The sequence below is a fragment of the Sorex fumeus genome, unplaced genomic scaffold (assembly GCF_029834395.1).
Source record: "Sorex fumeus unplaced genomic scaffold, SorFum_2.1 ptg000033l, whole genome shotgun sequence".
In the NCBI taxonomy this organism is placed as follows: domain Eukaryota; kingdom Metazoa; phylum Chordata; class Mammalia; order Eulipotyphla; family Soricidae; genus Sorex; species Sorex fumeus.
The window spans coordinates 14,567,407-14,587,486 of NW_026606090.1; the positions used below are offsets into that span (position 1 = coordinate 14,567,407).

At 37.5% G+C, this 20,080-nt stretch overlaps 1 protein-coding gene across 4 annotated transcripts in view; it reads right to left on the reverse strand.

Moving 5' to 3' along the window:
• PSD3 (pleckstrin and Sec7 domain containing 3) overlaps window positions 1-20,080 on the reverse strand; it is a 488,844-nt gene that overhangs the window by 239,969 nt on the left and 228,795 nt on the right. For all 4 annotated transcript variants that reach the window (XM_056116950.1, XM_056116951.1, XM_056116952.1 and 1 more), the window contains one exon: window positions 15,843-15,932. In XM_056116950.1, the coding sequence (XP_055972925.1) occupies window positions 15,843-15,932 (90 nt within the window). The remainder of the gene's footprint in view (window positions 1-15,842; window positions 15,933-20,080) is intronic.

The following is a 20,080-nucleotide window of genomic DNA, read 5'->3' on the forward strand; positions in this document are numbered from 1 at the left end:
ATATACCTTTCACAAGTCTAATTTATCCTATTTTAATAACAAATAAAAACCAAATATGTTTAAAGAATATGAGATGAAATGAAATCAACACTATATTATAACAGATAGTATTTTAAAAATGTAAGTCATATCCAAAAGAAATATCATGGCAGAACTGAAAACAGAAGATCTAAGCAACAACCACTGAAACTTTGTAATGTGGCTGTCAAGTTAAAAGGTGGGGGTGCAGTTGGGGTTGGGATGGGGAGGGAATATGGGAACACTGGTAGAGCGAAGTTGACAATGGTGGAGGGACTGGTGTTGCGTTATTATTGTTAGCCTAAAGGAATTACCAGTAACTTTCTAAATCACAGCTTTTTAATAAAAATTTTAAAAACCCAGAAAATTCACTTTCATCATTTCCATAAAAAAAAATCAAGACCACAAATAACTTAATACCAGATCTGGAATAATAGACTCTTGGTAACTATTCTTTTCATGAAAAAGCTCTAAAAGACAAAGGTGCTAAGTGTCGGCTACCGCCAAGTATTAAAAATTACAGAGCAGTCCAATTCCAAACAGGTACAGCCTGCCCCCAAGGGCCTGGGACCCTCTCTGGGCATGCGCAGCTAGATCCAGTTCCTAGAAAGCCGGTTTTCAACCCTGATATGCGCAGGAGGGGCACAGAGGCCCAGCTCTGGGCAACAAAGCTGAAGGGCTCCAATTCCAAAGAGGTAAAGCCCGCCCCCAAGGGCCTGGGACCCTCTCTGGGCATGCGCAGCTAGATCCAGCTCCTAGAAAGCCGGTTTTCAACCCCTGATCTGCGCGGGACGGGCACGGAGGCCCAGCTCTGGGCAACAAAGCTGAACGGCTACAATTCCAAACAGGAGAAGTTCCCAACTCCTCGCCCAGTGCCAGGGACTCTTTCCGGAGCCCGGAAATATTTTCCCACTACGTATGTCATAGGAACCATAAGCTACCTTCTTAGATGGAAACTTCTCTAGTTTAGCTCAGCCACTAGAAACACAGTAGCCAATAACTCATAAGCCTATCTTAACTCACACTGCATATCAAGCAGAATAGTAACAGTGAACGTGAAGGACTAAACCACACCTCTCACAATGGTAAAGCAAATGCAAAAGCCCACCAAACTTTCATATTGAAGAGTCTAGCCCAGATGACACCAACAGTACTGTAGTGTTAGACAACCTCTCTGACAAGGAATTCAGAAGGAAGCTACTTAGGATGCTTAAGGAATTAAAAGAAACAATGGAAAGCAATGCCAATAGAAGACAAGAGGATCTGAAGGCAGAAATGAGGAAAATGCAATCAGAAATGTCAGACCTGAAAAACCTCCCGGGCGAATTGAAAAGCTCAGTGGAAGGCCTCAGCAGCAGAGTAAGAGCTGCTGAAAACAGAATCAGTGAGCTCGAAGATGAAGTTCAGAGACTCTCCAGAAAAGAGCAGAAAATGGAAAAGAGACTCACAATTCGGGAACAGATGGCAAGAGAAGATCGTGATGAAGCCAAGAGGGGTAACATAAGAATTATTGGAGTCCCAGAGGTACAGGAAGAAAACTTTGATGAAGAAGAAACTGTCAAAGACATCATTGCTACAACGTTTCCAGAGCTGAAGAAAACTTGTGACCACATTCAGGAGGCCCGAAGGGTACCAGCTAGAAGAAATCTGAATAAAAATACCCCAAGACACATTCTGATCAAAATGACCAAAACCTTAGACAGAGACAAAATTCTGAAAGCAGCAAGATCCAAGAAAGAAATCTCTTACAAAGGAGCATCCTTAAAATTCACAGCTGATTTTTCTGATGAAACCCTCATGGCCCGAAAACAGTGGTGGGGCATAGTGAGAAAACTCAATGAAATAAATGCCTCCCCCAAAATACTTTTCCCAGCAAGACTCTCATTCATAATAGAAGGAACAACACACAGTTTCACAGACAAACAACAGCTCAGGAACTTCATAGACTCAAAACCATGGTTACAAGAACAACTAAATGGGCTACTTTAAGGCAAGAAAGGCCCCTCAAATACACCAAATTTTAACAGAACAATGGGACAAAATCCCATAACTATAATCTCTCTCAATGTTAATGGGCTAAACGCAACAATTAAAAGACATAGAGTGGCAGGATGGATTAGAAAATTGAACCCAACATTCTGCTGCCTGCAAGAAACGCATCTCAATAGTCAAAGCAAACACAGACTCAGAGTCAAAGGCTGGAAAACAATCCTACAGGCAAACAGCTCCCATAAAAAAGCTGGGGTAGCCATCCTTATATCAGACCACATCGATTTCAGAGTGAGGAAGGTCATAAGAGACAGTGAAGGCCATTTCTTATTGATCAGAGGATCTGTACAACAGGAAGAACTTACAATAATAAATGTATATGCACCTAATGAGAGACAAGCAAAGTACTTAAAACAACTACTTATAGATTTGGAAAAAGACATCAATAGCAACACAATACTAGTGGGAGACTTCAACATCGCTTTGTCACCTCTTGATAGATCAACCAGACTCAAGCTTAGCAAGGACATACTTCATTTGAGGGAAACAATGGAAGAAAGGGACTTAGTAGATATATACAGGACACTTCATCCACAAAAAGCTGAATACACATTCTTCTCAAGCATACATGGAACATTCTCCAAGATAGACCACATGCTGAGCCACAAAACATGCCTCCATAAAATTAAGAAGATAGAGATTGTATCAACAATCTTCTCAGACCATAATGCGCTGAAATTAGAAGTAAATCACACACAAAAACAGAAAACTAAATCAAACACCTGGAAATTAAACAGTGCACTATTGAACAACGAGTGGATTAGACAGGAAATCAAAGAGGAAATCAAAAGATTCCTAGAAACGAATGAAAATGAGAACACAAGTTACCAAAACTTATGGGACACAGCAAAGGCTGTGTTAAGAGGAAAGTTTATAGCTCTACAAGCATTCCTCAGGAAGGAGGAGCGAGCACACATAAGTAACCTAACCTCACAGCTTAAGAGCTTGGAGAAGGACCAAAAAAAGGAGCACAACCCGAACAGGAGAAAGGAAATAATAAAACTCAGAGCAGAGATTAACGAGATGGAAACCCAAAAAACAATCCGAAAGATCAATGAAACCAAGAGCTGGTTCTTTGAGAAAATTAACAAGATCGATAAACCTCTAGCAAAACTCACAAAGAAAGGGAGAGAGAAAACCCTAATAAACCGAAACAGAAATGAAAAGGGGGTCATTACAACAGAAACTACAGAAATTCAGAGGATCCTCAGGGAGTACTTTGAGAAGCTTTATGCCATGGAACATCAAAACCTCGAGGAAATGGATAAATTCCTAGACTCCTACAGACTCCCAAGGCTGAACCAAGAAGACCTGGAATACCTGAACAGTCCTATCACCATCAAGGAAATTGAAATGGTAATAAAAAATCTCCGAAGCACAAAAGTCCTGGCCCGGATGGATTCACTAGTGAATTCTTCCAAATCTTTAAAGAGGACTTACTCCCAATGCTCTTTAAGCTTTTCCACGAAATTGAAATATCAAAAACACTTCCGAACAGTTTCTACGAAGCAAATATCACACTGATACCAAAAGCAGACAGAGATACCACAAAGAAAGAGAATTACAGGCCAATATCCCTGATGAACACAGATGCAAAGATCCTCAACAAACTACTAGCAAATAGAATCCAACTACTCATCAAAAAGATCATACACCATGACCAAGTAGGATTCATCCCAGGGATGCAAGGATGGTTTAACATTCGGAAATCAATCAACATAATCCATCATATCAACAAAAGTAAAGATAAAAAGCATATGATTATATCAATAGATGCAGAGAAAGCATTTGACAAGATCCAGCACCCCTTTATGATGAAAACCCTAGCCAAAATGGGTATAGAGGGGACCTTCCTCAACATAATTAAAGCCATCTCCCACAAGCCTACAGCAAGCATTATCCTCAATGGGGAAAAACTGAGAGCCTTCCCTCTAAGATCAGGGAAGAGACAAGGATGCCCACTCTCTCCACTGCTGTTCAATATAGTACTGGAAGTACTTGCAATAGCGATTAGGCAAGAAAAGGATATTAAGGGCATTCAGGTAGGAAAGGAAGAAATCAAGCTCTCACTATTCGCAGATGATATGATACTCTACTTAGAGAACCCAATAACCTCCACCAAAAAACTCCTAGAAACAATAGACTCGTATAGTAAAGTTGCAGGTTATAAAATCAATACCCAAAAGTCCATGGCTTTCCTATACGCAAACAGTGAGAGAAGAAAGCAACATGAAAAAAACAATCCCGTTCACAATTGTGCCCCAGAAAATCAAGTATCTAGGAATCAGCTTAACTAAGGAAGTAAAGGACCTGTACAAAGAAAATTACAAAACGCTACTTCAGGAAATAAAAGAGGACATGAGGAAATGGAAAGATATCCCCTGCTCATGGGTCGGGAGACTTAACATTGTCAAAATGGCAATACTACCGAAAGCATTGTATAAATTCAATGCAATCCCTATAAGGATACCCATGACATTCTTCAAAGAAATGGAGCAAACACTCCTGAAATTTATATGGAACAATAAGCCCCCACGAATAGCTAAAGCAATTCTTGGGAAAAAGAAAATGGGAGGAATCAACCTCCCTAACTTCAAACTGTACTACAAAGCAGTAATAATTAAAACAGCATGGTACTGGAACAAAGGCAGAACTGCAGACCAATGGAACAGGGTTGAATACACTGACATCTCCCCTCAATCATATGATCATCTAATCTTTGATAAAGGTGCAAGTAATGTGAAGTGGAGTAAGGAAAGCCTCTTTAATAAATTGTGTTGGCATCACTGGACGGTTACATGCAAAAAAATAGGCTCAGAACTCTGCCTAACACCATGTACAAAAGTAAGATCAAAATGGATTAAAGACCTCAACATCAGACCAGAAACCATAAGGTACATTGAAGACAAAGTTGGCAAAACCCTCCATGACATTGAAGCTAATGGTATCTTCAAAGATGCCACACCACTGTCTGAGCAAGTGAAAACAGAGATAGACAAATGGGACTATCTTAAACTAAGAAGCTTCTGCACCTCCAAAGAAACAGTGACCAAAATACAAAGACAGTCTACAGAATGGGAAAGGATATTCACCAAATACACATCTGACAAGCGGTTGATATCCAGGATATACAAAATACTGGTTAAACTCCACAAGAAGAAAACATCCAACCCCATCCAAAAATGGGGCAATGAAATGAACAGAAACTTTCTCAAAGAAGAAATCTGAATGGCAAAAAAGTACATGAGAAAATGTTCTACATCATTAATCATCAGGGAGATGCAGATCAAAACCACAATGAGATACCATCTCACACCACAGAGATTGGCCCACATTTAAAAGAACAAAAGCAACCAATGCTGGGGCGGATGTGGCGAGAAAGGGACACTCCTTCACTGTTGCTGGGAATGTCGACTGGTTCAGCCCTTCTGGAAAACAGTATGGACGATTCTCAAAAAATTAGAAATTGAGCTCTCATTTGACCCAGCAATACCACTCCTGGGAATATATCCCAGAGAGGCAAAAATGTATAGTCGAAGTGACAGCTGCACTTGTTTGTTCATTGCAGCACTCTTTACAATAGCCAGAAACTGGAAGAAACCTGAATGCCCAAGAACAGAAGACTGGTTAAAGAAACTTTGGTACATCTACACAATGGAGTACTATGTAGCTGTTAGAAAAGATGAAGTCATGAAATTTACATACAAGTGGTACAATATGGAAAGTATCATGCTAAGCGAAATGAGTCAGAAAGAGAGGGATAGACATAGAAAGATTGCATTCATCTGGGGGATATAAAGTAACAAAGTATGAGATTAATACCCAAGAATAGCTGAGATCAGCACCAGGAGGATTACTCCATAACTTAGAGGCCAGCCGGGTATCCTAGAGGAAAGGGCAGTTCAGATAGAGAAGGGAGCACCAAATAAAGGGTGTTTGGAGGATCCTCCCAGGAGGGGAGATGCATGTCGAAAGTAGACTATGGACTGAACATGTTTGCCACTCAATGCCTCTTTTGCAGACCACAACACCCAAAAGGAGAGAGAGAACACAGGGGATTGCCCTGCCACAGAGGCAGGGGAGGATGGGGGGATGGGGGTGGGGGGATATTATCCATGGTGGTGGAAAATGGGCACTGGTGGAGGGATGGGTATCTGATCATTGTATAATCTAAACCCAAGCACAAAAAAATGTAAATCTACAACTGTACCTCATGGTGTTTCACTAATAAAAAAAAATCTAAAAAAAAAAAATTACAGAGCAGGTCAGCCTCATGCGCAGGCCTCAAGTTACCTCAAGAGTTGCTATACACAGAAGGCTCTGGATCGACTGCATATCTAGCATGGCTTTACTTCCAAATCTTCTGGTCTCAGCGCTAAATTCCATTGGTGCACAGAATGAGACACTGGCTCTATACATATATCTCCTGCTGCACTAATTCAGCCTAGACCACCCCCACGATGCTTACTAGCACCAGATTTTGGCAACCTACTCACTATTCTCTCAAACGGACCTCAGTTCTATTCTATACTTCCCCCCAGCCCCACCTCCACTTCATCACTCCTCCTTAATTCTGTCCACTTCCAGTGAAATTCTTATCCTACAAAGACATAAATGTTTCCATGTTTCATGCCTAAAATTCTCCTACCATCTAGTCTTCTTTAGGGCCATTAAAAAAACTCAAGTACTGCATTTACAGTAAAGCTGGGAAGACTCTAATTGCATGACCTCCAGTAAGTATGAGCACTTATTGAGCTTACCTTAAGAGTTTCTCAGATTCTTATTACTAATTTTAGACATATTACTTCCAGTTCAAATAAAATTGCTTCTGTGTTCCTATTCTCAATGATAATGACACCACTGGTCATCTAAATTTCTGTCACAAGTTCTCTTTCACCACCTGATCAGAATGAACAAACCACGGCTTCCACAATCTGTTTTACTTATTCCTTTCCATTTTGCTTAGACACTGTTTCAGTGTCTTCTGTGAAGCCAACTTTAACCCTCAGAGCAGTGTTCTCAGAATAGGTGCTTACTTGACTGCTTCCCAGCAAAGTTTTCTTATTTTCCAGAAAGACTCAGTCAAGAGTGGATAAAGCAATGAAAGTAAGAAAGAAAATTTATTAGGATTTTTGGATTCAAATACAATAAAAAAATATCTGAACTCTTTTTTTTAACCTTTCTATTAGTTTATTGAGGCATTATTAGTTCATAAGAGTATAAATGTTTATAAGTTATAGTGGTACAACATCATTCCACCAAGGAAAACAAAACGAGTAAGAGAAAGATCCAAAAATGCAGGGTTGGAGAAGGCTTATAAATTAGAGGCTGTTCCAAACATTTTGAACATATGTAATCTAAATCTGTACAATTATCCAAAGGACATAACATTATCTCAATTTAGCAGCTCAAGAAAATATCTGAAAATCATTAATTTCTCTGACATCACAGTAAACATAGAAGGGCCAGAGATTTACCTAAGATAATGTAGTTCTTGGATTTTACTCAATTCTTTATAAACTTATTAACTTTCATGGTCCTATCATCTTTGTAGAAGTGGCTTACTAGAGCAATGGAAACATGACCTAGCCATTTTAATCTGATACCAAAATCGCTGAATCAAGATGAAAATAAGGGGTGGGGGAACTGTAAAATTCCACAAAGTAGCTTTAAAATGTAGCTAAAAAACCCAATGTTTAGCTAAAATTGCCTGCCAGGATACAAGCACAATGTGTTTGAAATACTCTCTACTTGAAGATCTCTTGAGATTACAACACAATAAAAGTTTCAATGTGCTGCTTATAATTTTACTATGAAGGGAAAAAATGTCGTTATCATCAATAAAAGGGCTAGCTGCAGGCTCAATGGGACCGGGAAGAGAAATCCTCTGCCCGTTTCCCCCTAAGTCTCCAGCAACCCAGGGGTCATGCCCATAAGCCACCTCCTACCAGCGCCAGATAATCTCATCATCGGCCACCATCCAGATCACACAGCTTTTTCTCCTGGAAGGGAGCAACATGAAGCCTGCCATAAATATGCCACAAGACCCCATACCAGGCTGTTTCACTTGGGGCACCCCAGAGGGGGGGTGGGTAAGAGCCCTCCCTGTCCCAAGACCCAAGCAGAAAAACCTAGAACCCAACAGCCGCCATACTCAAGCCTGTTCCCTACATGCTCGGGCCAAACCTCATGTAAGAGTGAATGTGAGTGAATCTCAAGTGAACTTCACATAATAGCGGCCATGCAACACATCATAAAACACTCCGTACCCATTCTCCATAACTACTGCATTACATTTGTTGGCCTTCAAATAATAGGCAACAAATCATAGAGGGAAATATATATATATACATATACACATATTTTCAGATATATATACATATATATATATATGAAAGCTCACATCACTCAACATTTAACAACATGTTAGTGATATATCCTAAAGAATGTCGTAATGGTCCCTGTCAAAATAAAACAATCTTCACATTTGTTTCCTCTATGAATGCTTTTTTGTCACATTTTCAGTTGTTTTTCAGAACAGACAATACAAAATATATTACTTCGATTGTGCTTTGGGACAGGGATTGGGGTTTGAAATGGAAACATCCCAAATTGGGTGGTGGGAAGGTGTAATGGTGGTGGGATTGGTGTTTGAATATTAAATGTAATTAAATATTGTGAACTACCTTATAATTTTTTAAGGGCTAGTTGCAAACAAGAAATAAAAGCAATGGAGTGGGGAAGAAAGAGTATAATAAATAAAAATCAAATTGATGTTAAAATAATGGGTCAGGGGCCGGAGCAATAGTACAGCAGGTATAGTGTTTGCCTTGCACACAGCTGACCAGAGTTCAATCCCTGGCATCCATATGATCCCCCAAGCACTGCCAGGACTGATTCCTGAGGGCAGAGCAAGGAAAGAAAATGAAACCTAGAAAAAGACAGGACGAAAGTCTGGGGAAGACTCTGGAATGGTTGGTATACTAAAAATAACTTCGAAGAAAAAAATGTTGGATACTATATTGAAATTTATTGACTTTTGTGATGTATTTTCTGAGATATGAGAACTCCTGGTGTTTCAGAGAAAGGAACAGTAGAGCATAAAAACAATGCTTCTGTTTATGGTAGGTCTTAAGGAAATACGAAATATCAAAGCAACTAAGTTAAGGGCCAGAGAGAGAACAAGCACAGTGGGTAGCTTGCTTGCCACCCATGCAGCCGGCCCAGGACCAGGAGTGATCTCTGAGTGCACCTCTGGTGTTGTTCCCCAAACCAAACCAAAGAAAAAAATCTAAGTTAAATAGAATCTATTTAAAAATAAACTCCCGATGTTGCAACATTATATGAAATGGAATTCAAGACTATTTGGGAGTATAAAATTGAATTATTCTATCTTAGTAGCTTTTCTACTTTATTTTAAATTTCATTTATCCTTTTTTTGGAGGCCACACCCAGCAGAGCTCAAAGCACTCCTGGCTCTATGTTTAGGGATCATTCTTTGTGTTGTTGAAGGGGCCCTGTGTGGTGCTAGGGAATGAACTGGTGTCGGTACTAAATTTAAAGCCTTAATACCCTATAATATCTCCCTGCCCGACTTTTAGGATTTAAATACCAAAGTCTTTATAAAGTAGTTTGTTTCATCCACAATTCCCCTTAATCTACTGCAACACTCTTGCCTCCTTAATCATTCTAAATAAACATGATGTAGCATTTTTAATGATTCATTAAGAACATATATTCCTCTGCTATGGAAAATACAGCCAATCTTTGAGAATCTACTCATCACAAATTTTCCTGCCCTTGATCAGAAAAACTCAAGCTGTTTCATTTGGAGAACCAATGCTTTGGAAGCTTTCATTTCTCTCTTCATCAAATTTGGTTAACATCCACAGACCTGGCAAACATCATTACTCCAACTTCATACTTCTAATTAGCGGTTAACTGAAAAGATATTTTTCTTCAAAAATTATTTCAACTTTAAAAAAATAACTGGTAAGAAGAGCATAGGGGTTAACAACATTCTTGTCTTTAATGTGCCTGATCCAACTTCAATTCCTGCTACTCCAAATAGTTACCTGATTACCACCAACAGTAATCTCTGAACACAGAGTCAGGAGGAACCTTGAGCACAACTGGTATAAGCCCCCCAATGAATAATACCTAAAGTACTTATCTTTCTTAGGTTTGTTTAAAAAGATTAACTAGATGTGAATTCCTCAGAGGTTACAATAGGGAGGTAGTTCTGGACAGTTTTAAGTTGTTAATATATTTGTGGCTTCTTATGTCAACATGTTCGTTAGCTTAGCATATGATGGAGATATTTACTGTCACTGTTACTGTCCTCCCATTGTTCATCGATTTGCTCGAGTGGGCCCAGTTACATTGAGAGACTTGTTACTGTATTTGGCATATCGAATACGTCATGGGTAGCTTGCCAGGCTTTGCCATGCAAGCAAGATACTCTTGGTAGCTTGCCAGGCTCTCCGAGAGGGGCAGAAGAATCGAACCTGGGCCGGCTGCGTGCAAGGCAAACACCTTACCCACTATGCTATTGCTCCAGTCCTTTAAAGATTATCATGGACCTAAATAAGGGTTTGAATAAAATTAGTGAGATTCATGAGACTCTGTAACCCCCATTTATATATGCAAAGTAATTTTAATTTTGTGAATTTTCAACTTTTCACCTTTGTAAGAAAAATGACTTTCACACAATGTAAATACTAATATGATCATTAAATGTCTTCCTTTACTGGATGTTTTGACTGTATATCCACCAAAGCCTTAAATTAAAGTGCTTTTATTCTTATTGGACAAACACTATTTGCTAGATCATATTTATCATGGTAGTTCATTTACTTTGACTGCAGACCTGTTAAGAGACATATTACCTTGAAGAGACTAATTTATATTCAGAGTGTGACCTATTACATTAATACTAATATTGTATGGTAATGCTAGAATAATAGAGCAGAATTCTTGGCAGACTATGTTTCAGATTTTAAAACTACTTCAAAAACATAAATTCAAAACTCCTATGGACACATCTGAACTTGAAATTTTACAGTATCTCATCTCAATCAAGTTAAGAGTAAAGTCTTTTTGGAAATCCTTATCAGTCTATTGCTTATCCCCAAGGAAGGATATTTGGATGGACGGAAAAGGGTTTTGGCTGTAAGCAGCTGTGCTCAGGGATAACTCCTGGCAGGGTTCAGGAGACCAAATACAGTGCCAGGGGTCCATCAAAGTCTGAGAATGCAAGACCCCTAGGGAAGAATGAATACTCTCCCAATGACTCTCCTTAGTTTTCATTTTTCTTTCTTTCTTTTTTTCTTTCTCTTCTTTCGTGGTTAAAAATCTGTTTGTACTTTTTAAGCAGCATCTGTTCTGTCAAAATGTTCTAACAGACTTCTTTTTTCATAGGTTTTTGATTAAAAAGCACAATTTGTGAAGCTTTAACTACTTCATATTATTATCCTCATTATCATCCCTGTCTTTCATTGAAACTCGGAAACATACCAAAGGCAGCTCTGTTATTCTAGTTCATGACAAGCATGTGACTGGAAGCAAGATCAAGCTGCCAGATCTCCCAGGGGAAAGCAGAAGCAGAAACACACCAGGAACCTTTTATCACAAGTCAGCTTGATTTATTTTACTGAAAGCAATATTCCATATTTTATATAAGAAACATTAAAGCTTTTCTCTTGAAACGCTTGCTAACATAGATTTTCCTTTATCACAGGATGAGCATCCCTGCCCACTTCCTCCCTAGATACTGTTGCTATCAGGTTTCCATGACCTTCTCTGAGAGAGAGCTCACCTACTCTAGGCAACAGTTGATGTCCTTTTTTTAGCTACACTTAAATACCACCCATAAGTTCCTATTTTCAACCACATACACTGAATATAACTTACATCCAGTATTTTGAGAATTCACTTCAGGCTTTTCATTTATAAAAAAATTTTAAATCAGACATTTTTCAGTCTACAGCCTGTTTCTTCCTCCAATACAATTATTTAGGAGTAATTCTTTAAGAATGCTGCTGTAATAAAGGTAATTTTCTTGCATCAAAATATGAACTTTCACTATAAATTGCACCATTCTTTGTTTAAAACAATAATACATAAAGTTAAAACGTGAAAGAGAATGTGCATTTACAAAGAAAAAATAACAGTTGGATTTATAAGTATTTTAAACTATTTTTTATTAAGGCACAATGATTTATAAAGTTGTTCATAGCAGTTTCAAGCATACATTCCAACACCAATCCCACTGCCAGTGTCAACTTCCCTCCATCAAATTGCCTCTCATGTTTATTCCTTCTCACTCTCCAGCCTGCCTCCGTGACAGGCACCTTCGAAAGTTTAGTAATTGTAGTTTGGGTCTCCTACTTAAACAGTGCCATTGGCTATGCTTATTGGTTCTGTGGCTCAAGTGTTCCAATAAATAATGGTGTACACAGTCCTCTTGCATGATTATTTCTGTGCCTTGGGGGTAGATACCAGGAAGTAGAATTTTGGGGTATTAGAGCAGCTCTATTCTTACTTTTCAAAAAATTCTCATATTATTTTCCATAGGAGTTGAACCAGACAACATTACTATCATCAGTGGATAAGACTTCCTTTTCATCACATCTCCACCCATACAGGTTGTTTCCAGGTTGTTCGCTTATACATGTATGTATGTGTGTACATACACACACATATACACACATATATGTATATATGTTGTATAGGTAAATAATACACATGTTTATATATTATATATGTTACATATACGTATGTCCCTCTCGGAGAGCCCAGAAAGCTATCAAGAGTATCCTGCCCACACAGCAGAGCCTGGTAACCTTTCCAAGGGCATTCGATATACCAAAAACAGTAACAAGTCTCACAATGGAGACGTTACTGGTGCCCGCTTGAGCAAATAATTGAACAACGGGAGGACAGCACTACAAAGCTACAGTACTACATACACACACATACATATACACACACAATTTGGATTTCCTGATATTATATATGATGACGAGCCTATGACTATCAGATTTCTTCAGAGAAGTGCCTTCTGACATCTTTTGATAGGATTTTTTGCTTGTTTTGTTGTTAAGCTTTTTGAGATTTACATATTTTAGATACGAACCCTTTAATGTGTTAGGTGCTAATATTCTCATTCAGTTTGGGTATGTTTTAATTTGAGCCCTATTTTCTTTTTCCATGCAGAAACATACTTTATATAGTTGCATATGTTTATTTTTGTTTCTGTTGTCTTTGCCAAGGGAATCATACATTGAAGACTATGTTAAAATGTTGAAGTCCAGATGTCAGAGTGTTCAGCTTTTATTTCCCTCAAAGAAGTTTATGAATTCTGGTCTAATATCAAGGTCTTTGATTTTATCTGAATGGCTTTTGTTTAACGTGTGAGAAATTAATCTGGACATATTTATTTATTTTTACATGTGGCTATTCAAGTTTTCAAACAAGTTTCTTGAAAAAGTTTTATTTACTCTGCTTCATTTGAAGTACACAACTCCTTTGTCAAAATAGTTTTCTAATTTCTTTGCTAAGAAATGAGGTGTTCTAAAGAAGTTACATGAGTAAGTCTGAGTAAAATAGATACTCTAGAAGTTCTGGTCAGGGTGAGGAGTAGTGACAGAACAGAGATGGGAGTGAAAAAAACCTGAATTGAAAACGTCAAAACTATGGGCAGAGCTTATACTATTTGTTTACAAATAGAAAAGATACAAAGACACAAAATGAGCATGGAGGTGCCTATGAGGCATGACAACATATACTCGGCATGACAACAGGAAGACAGGCTGAGGTCCCAGGATACACAAAACCAAAGCAAAGAACATTCATAAAAATGTGGCTGCATTAGAAATGACACAGTGCTTATCACCAAACACACATCCCCCCAATTTAATCCTTATGCCGTTCTAGGAAAAGGTATTATTACACAAGTCATAAATGAGGAATCTAGTGTGGGGGGGTGGACTTAAGTTGGATGAACAGTCAACCTTCCAGACCTGATGCTACTTCCTATACATTGCTGGTTTTCCACCCTGATTGGTCTAATAGAAAAAAAAAAAAACTAGGAAGAAACAGGAGATGTTCTGCTTTTTACTGTTTTTATACTGTATGCAGTTTAGAACACAGGTGATATCAGAAGAAACCAGGCCAGTCACAAATTAATGACAGAAACTCAAATAGACGTTTAAAGTGCCTAAATTATTAATATATCTCCATCAGCATAGAGACAGCCACATTCAAAACACCATTCCACCTCACATAGCTCTGAGTCCAGTAATTTCTTTGCTTTCATTTCTAGTCCCATTTCCTTACAAAAAATGCTCCATACTATGATGAGTAATTACAATAATTTTTAAAAGCAGCTTCAAGTAAATTTCATTTAACTCTTGAAAATAATGCTTACAGGTTCTTTCTTGGTATTATTTTTGATAATACAGCCGTGCAGTGCTATAGATCATGCTATTCAGTGTTTGGAAAGAAGACAAATAATAGCATGTTTCATTAAGATGATTTTATCACTGTATCACTGTCCTCCCGTTGTTCATCAATTTGCTCAAGCGGGCCCAGTAACATCTCCATTGGAGACTTTGTTGTTACTGTGTTTGGCATTTCGAATACATCAAGGGTAGCTTGTCAGGCTCTGCTGTGCCGGCGAGATACTCTCGGTAGCTTGCCGGGCTCTCCGAGAGGGGCGGAGGAATCGAACTTGGGTCGGCCATGTTGGCTGCATGCAAGGCAAATGCCCTACTGCTGTGCTATCGCTCCAGCCCCAGATGATTTTATATGACACCTAAATGAATTTTTATTTACTCACATGGTCCTTTCATTGGTTTTGTTATTGTTGTAGTAATCCTTCCCATAATCTGGGGAGGTATGGGAGGTGAGTGTACATGCAATGTCTAGTGCATGCATATATTTAGCTGTGGCACTACCCAGGAGCATACATCAACTTGTGGTGCCCACCAACGTTTGTACTCTTTAATTGTGGTGATATCAAGGGGCCATTATAGTGTTCACATATACTTCTATGCTTCCTGGTCACAGCACTTACACATCTTTTTATAACGATAGTGCTCATTAGGGATCACAACCTTTTTTGGTGCTCATATTCATGTAGCTGCAAGGAAGAAAGGAATAACTTTTGGTGCCAGAACTATGGACAGCAAGTTTCCAGGCTTAAATAAAACACTGCCAGGAACATGCTCAGTGCATGTAGGAAATTGGAAATTTTATTTTGTCTTCTATTGATTTTGATTTGGGGGACACAACCAAAAGTGCTCAGAATTACTCCTGGTTCTGTGCTCATGGGTTCCTTCTAGCAGGTTCAGGGAACCATATGGGATTGGAATTTGCTGGAGCAAATCCAATCCAGGTCAGCAATGTGCAAGTTGTTTCCATAATGAAAATACTTCTGTGACCTTTCAGAGTTCTGACAGTCTGAATATTACAGTATCCATATTACAAATGAATTTTTTAAAAATTTACTATTTATATCACAAATTATTCCAAATATACTTAATACATCAGTTGATTATAATGTGGATAGATTTTAAGGAATTATTAATTTAAGACAACTAAGCAATCATGGACAAGGCCCATAGGAAGAAATATTGATGATTATACCAAAAACAAAATACTTCATCTGCAATACTGACCATTAAATGATCATCATCTAACTATACTGAATTAAAAAGATAGCATAAAATATAAACACAGCATATTTTAAAAACAAATACTCTAATACTTACTTTCAGTAGATCTTTTGAAAAATCACCTCCCTCATTTACCCCTTGAAGATTTGCAATAAATTCTTGGCAGGTCATCTTTTTACCAATATTCTGAAACAGAGGCAAATATTATATGAGATATGTATATATGTGTGTGAATATATAAAATATTATTAAAATGTAACTAATCTAAGATTAATTTTATTTTTTAAAAATACATTGGTATGTATATACGTATAATATAAATATAATAGAAGTTTATACGCACAGGAAGCATGGCTCATTATGCATTTAAAACTAAAGAGAAAAATAACATCAAACCTTTATTTTAACTTAAGAAAAAATCTAAATTGAACAGTTTCAATAAAAATAATGGTTAAATATCACATTTGAGTTGAATGCTCCTATTTTTCCTGCTTGTATTAAGAACTATATATATATCAAGAACTGAAATATTGACCTACTTTCAAGCTAATGAATGAACAATATATAAATGATAGAAGATTCCTGTGTTAGGCACAAGTATTAAACAACCACAGGAGTAGAAAGAATATCAGCTTTCCCTGACCCAACGCCAAATCTCTCTCTCTCACAGAATATCTGGGACACAGTTCAGTGGGTAAGTCACTATGCAGTGGCTGCTTTACTGGAAAGAGAACACTGAGTTTTAAGAAGCCTGAATTTGAGAACCTAAAGCACTGTGATGAGTAGTGAGCATGCATTTCCCTTTCCCCTAGAGGAAAAAACCCGCTTCATCTCCCAAGGCTATAAAATAGATGGGTACTCGATCATTGTATAATTGAAACCCAAGCACAAAAATTTGTAAGTCTACAACTGTACCTCATGGTGTTTCACTAATAAAAATTAAAAAAAATCATTGACTAGACTTAATCTTTCTTCTGACATGACTCACTACTAAGACAGTCTCAAAAAGATAGACCAGACTAAATACAATAGATGTTTTTGTTTTAAAAATATACAGAAGATAAGAAACTCTTGTAGACTTCCTTCCAATAATTTTTCTCTTTGAGTTAAATTGAGTTAAGTTTAACAAAAAAAAAAAAATCGTATCGGAGACAGAGCAGATAGTACTGAAGGTAAGGTGGTTGCCTTGCATGCAGCCAAACCAGGATCCATCCCTGAAACCACACACCACATATTGTGCTGTAAGGACCATTTTGGTTATTCCTAAAATCAGAGCTAGAACTATCTCTGAAGCCATGGGAAGTACATCCCATACCACTCCCCTGCACCCCCCCCCAATATAAAGCAAAACAAAACAATGAAAATCATTATCAAGCAAATAAAATTAGGTGGTGAGATAGATGCTTTAATATTATATATCTAATATTCAATATTCAACTATGTATAACTTTGTAAGTCACTGTGCTTTAATAAAAAAAAGATTCAATAAAAAGAAAACCTAGACCAAAAAGAGAAAATAAACACACAGATAAGCTGAAAAAGCTAATCAAATTGCTATGATAGTCACCTCCTAAGCCAGGTCCAATTAAAAATGAAGAGAATTTGCCAGATGTGAAGTTTTGTTTTTTCTAAGGTTTTATTATTGAATCCTTGTGAGATGTGAGATAGAGCTTTACAAAATTGTTCATAATTAGGTGTCAGTCATACAGTGTTCCAACATCCATCCCTCCAACAGAGTACATTTCCCAGCAGCAGTGTCCCTAGTTTCCCTACCATCACCTCCCCCTCACCCCTTCTTCTCTTTTTTCACTTTCTTTTTCACACACTCTCTCTCTCTCTCTTGATGTGAAGGTTTTTTTTTCGCTGTTTTTTTTTTCTTTTTGGATCACACCTGGCGATGCACAGGGGTTACTCCTGGCTCTGCACTCAGGAGTTACTCCTGGCAGTGCTCAGGGAACCATATGGGATGCTGGGAATCGAACCCGGGTCGGCTGCATGCAAGGCAAACGCCCTACCTGCTGTGCTATCTCTCCAGCCCCGATGTGAAGGTTTTTAAGTTTTAATTTGAACAGTATGATAAATCTGGATACTAAGAAAATTCTGTCTTAAGATGGGGCTTCTTAAGGCAAACACAAAGCACAGGAATGGAATCTTTAGCTAAATCAGGTTCATTTGAACAGAAACAAGAATGTCATTGTACACAATAGGCATACGAATAAGGGCTCATTTTTTCATAAAACATTAAGATTAAATAACATTTTTAAATGGGGTGCAGTGTAGTTTTGTAAAGACTTTAAAAGGGATATAAAGCCATGGTCGTTTTTTTTAAACAAGTATGAATATGCCACAAATATGCAGCTCTGGAAGGCAGGAAAATAGCTAAAAGGGATGGAATTCGTATATGCCTGGCAGGCATGACATCCCATCTTTTGTCTCTGGCACTACATGGCCTCTCTAGCACTAACAGTTACAGTCCTCTTAGTGTGCGAAACAACCAACACAACCCCCCCCCTCCCAACAGTCTATATAGCTCTTGTGGAATGTGTGTGTGTGTGTGTGTGTGTGTGTGTGTGCACATATTTAAATACCAAGGGGAAAAACCTTGCAAACTAGAGTAGCGACAAGAGAGCAAGGGAAGCGGGGTTAAGAGAAATAAACAGACCCAGGTCTCTGTGCACTGAAATTTCAGTGGTGGGAATAGTGAGTATTATAAACTTATAGATATATAAAGACAGCCCCCTAAAATCCCACATTGCAAGCCACTAACAAATCAATGAAAACATTTTTAAACTCCAATATTAAAAAGAAAAAATTAAGATGTACTATGTGCAGGCAACTATGTATTTTCATACTAATTGCTTATCGCTTCCCCATTCATAATTGCCTTTCTATACATAATGGAGCCTTTTATCCGTATCCTTATTAATTGTAGCAAAAGATTTAAATTTAGGTACTTTAATTTAATAGTGTTAATAAAATTCAGATATGCTATTAATAACGAATTTCCACATACATGGTTCTAAACACCACACTTACTAAATATTTACAAAAACTTATCTCTTCCAATTGCCAAAAAAGCAAAGTCAGACTTCAAATGAAAAAAATACATGAATGCGTTAAATGAAAACTTGCTTTGCCAGTTAACTTATTTGGTAGATATTTCCCATAATTAGAATATGTTAGATCTGCAGTTCTATGATTTTAATGAGACATTTTTAAAAAAACAGAGGAATGGGATGGATAGCTCAGCAGGTTGAGTGCACTTTGCTTAGGAGACCTAGGTTTGAAACCCAGGATACACGGTCCCCTGAATACCAGGTACTGCAGGCAGAGAATCCTGAGCAGAGGGGAAGGCCACAAAACAAAAACAAAGATTTCTCAATAGAGGGGAAAAAAAAAAAAGTTTCTCTCCATTTTTTCCAGACTTTATAAAGTGTGCCTTCAATGTGAGAAGCATATATAAATCAATAATAATTTTGACATGACTTAGTATTTTAACACTAATGTTTCAATGTTAGTACTTTCAATATTTTTCTATGATTTTAGAAAACAAAATGAAGAATGATTACATAACTAATTATTGTCTATTTCAGAGTATTTCCAATGATTTGTTTCTAACAAAATTAAAATAGAACTAAATGTTCCTTAAAATGTGAGTTTGTGAGTGAAAACATGTGTATTGTGTTTCAAAATCAATTTTGGATCCACTGTGTATAGTATAATACCATCTGCAAATAGTGACAATCTGGATACTTTTCCACATTTCACATCTCTGATTTTTTTTTCTTGCACAATTGCTGCACTTAGGACTACAACTACTATACTGAATTCTAACAGAGAAAATGACCATTACTTCCTAGTGCCTGATCTCAGTATTTTTCCCCATAGTATAATATTAACTGTTGATTTGTTGTAGGTGGTGTTATTACCTTGAGAAAGTTTTCTTTTATACCTATTTTATTGATGATTTTTATCATGAATGGGGGCTGGATTTTGTCAAAAGTTTTTTCTGCATTGATGTAATCATATGAGTTTTATTTTCTTTTGTTGATATGGTATATTACATTAATCTGTTTACATATGTTCAATCATTCTTGCATCCCACTTGATCACAGTGTATGATATTTTAATATACTGTTGGATTTAACTTGTCACACTCTTGTTAAGAAAATTTGTACAGATGGTCATCGGTGAAATAGGTCTAAAGTTTTCTTTTTCAGTAACTTCTCTGTTTTAGGCAACAGTATAATGATGACTTCACAAAAGCCACTAGGAAAGACTACTGTTTAATAATTTTGAAGAGATTGGGATATATAGGTAGTAAGTTTTATTTA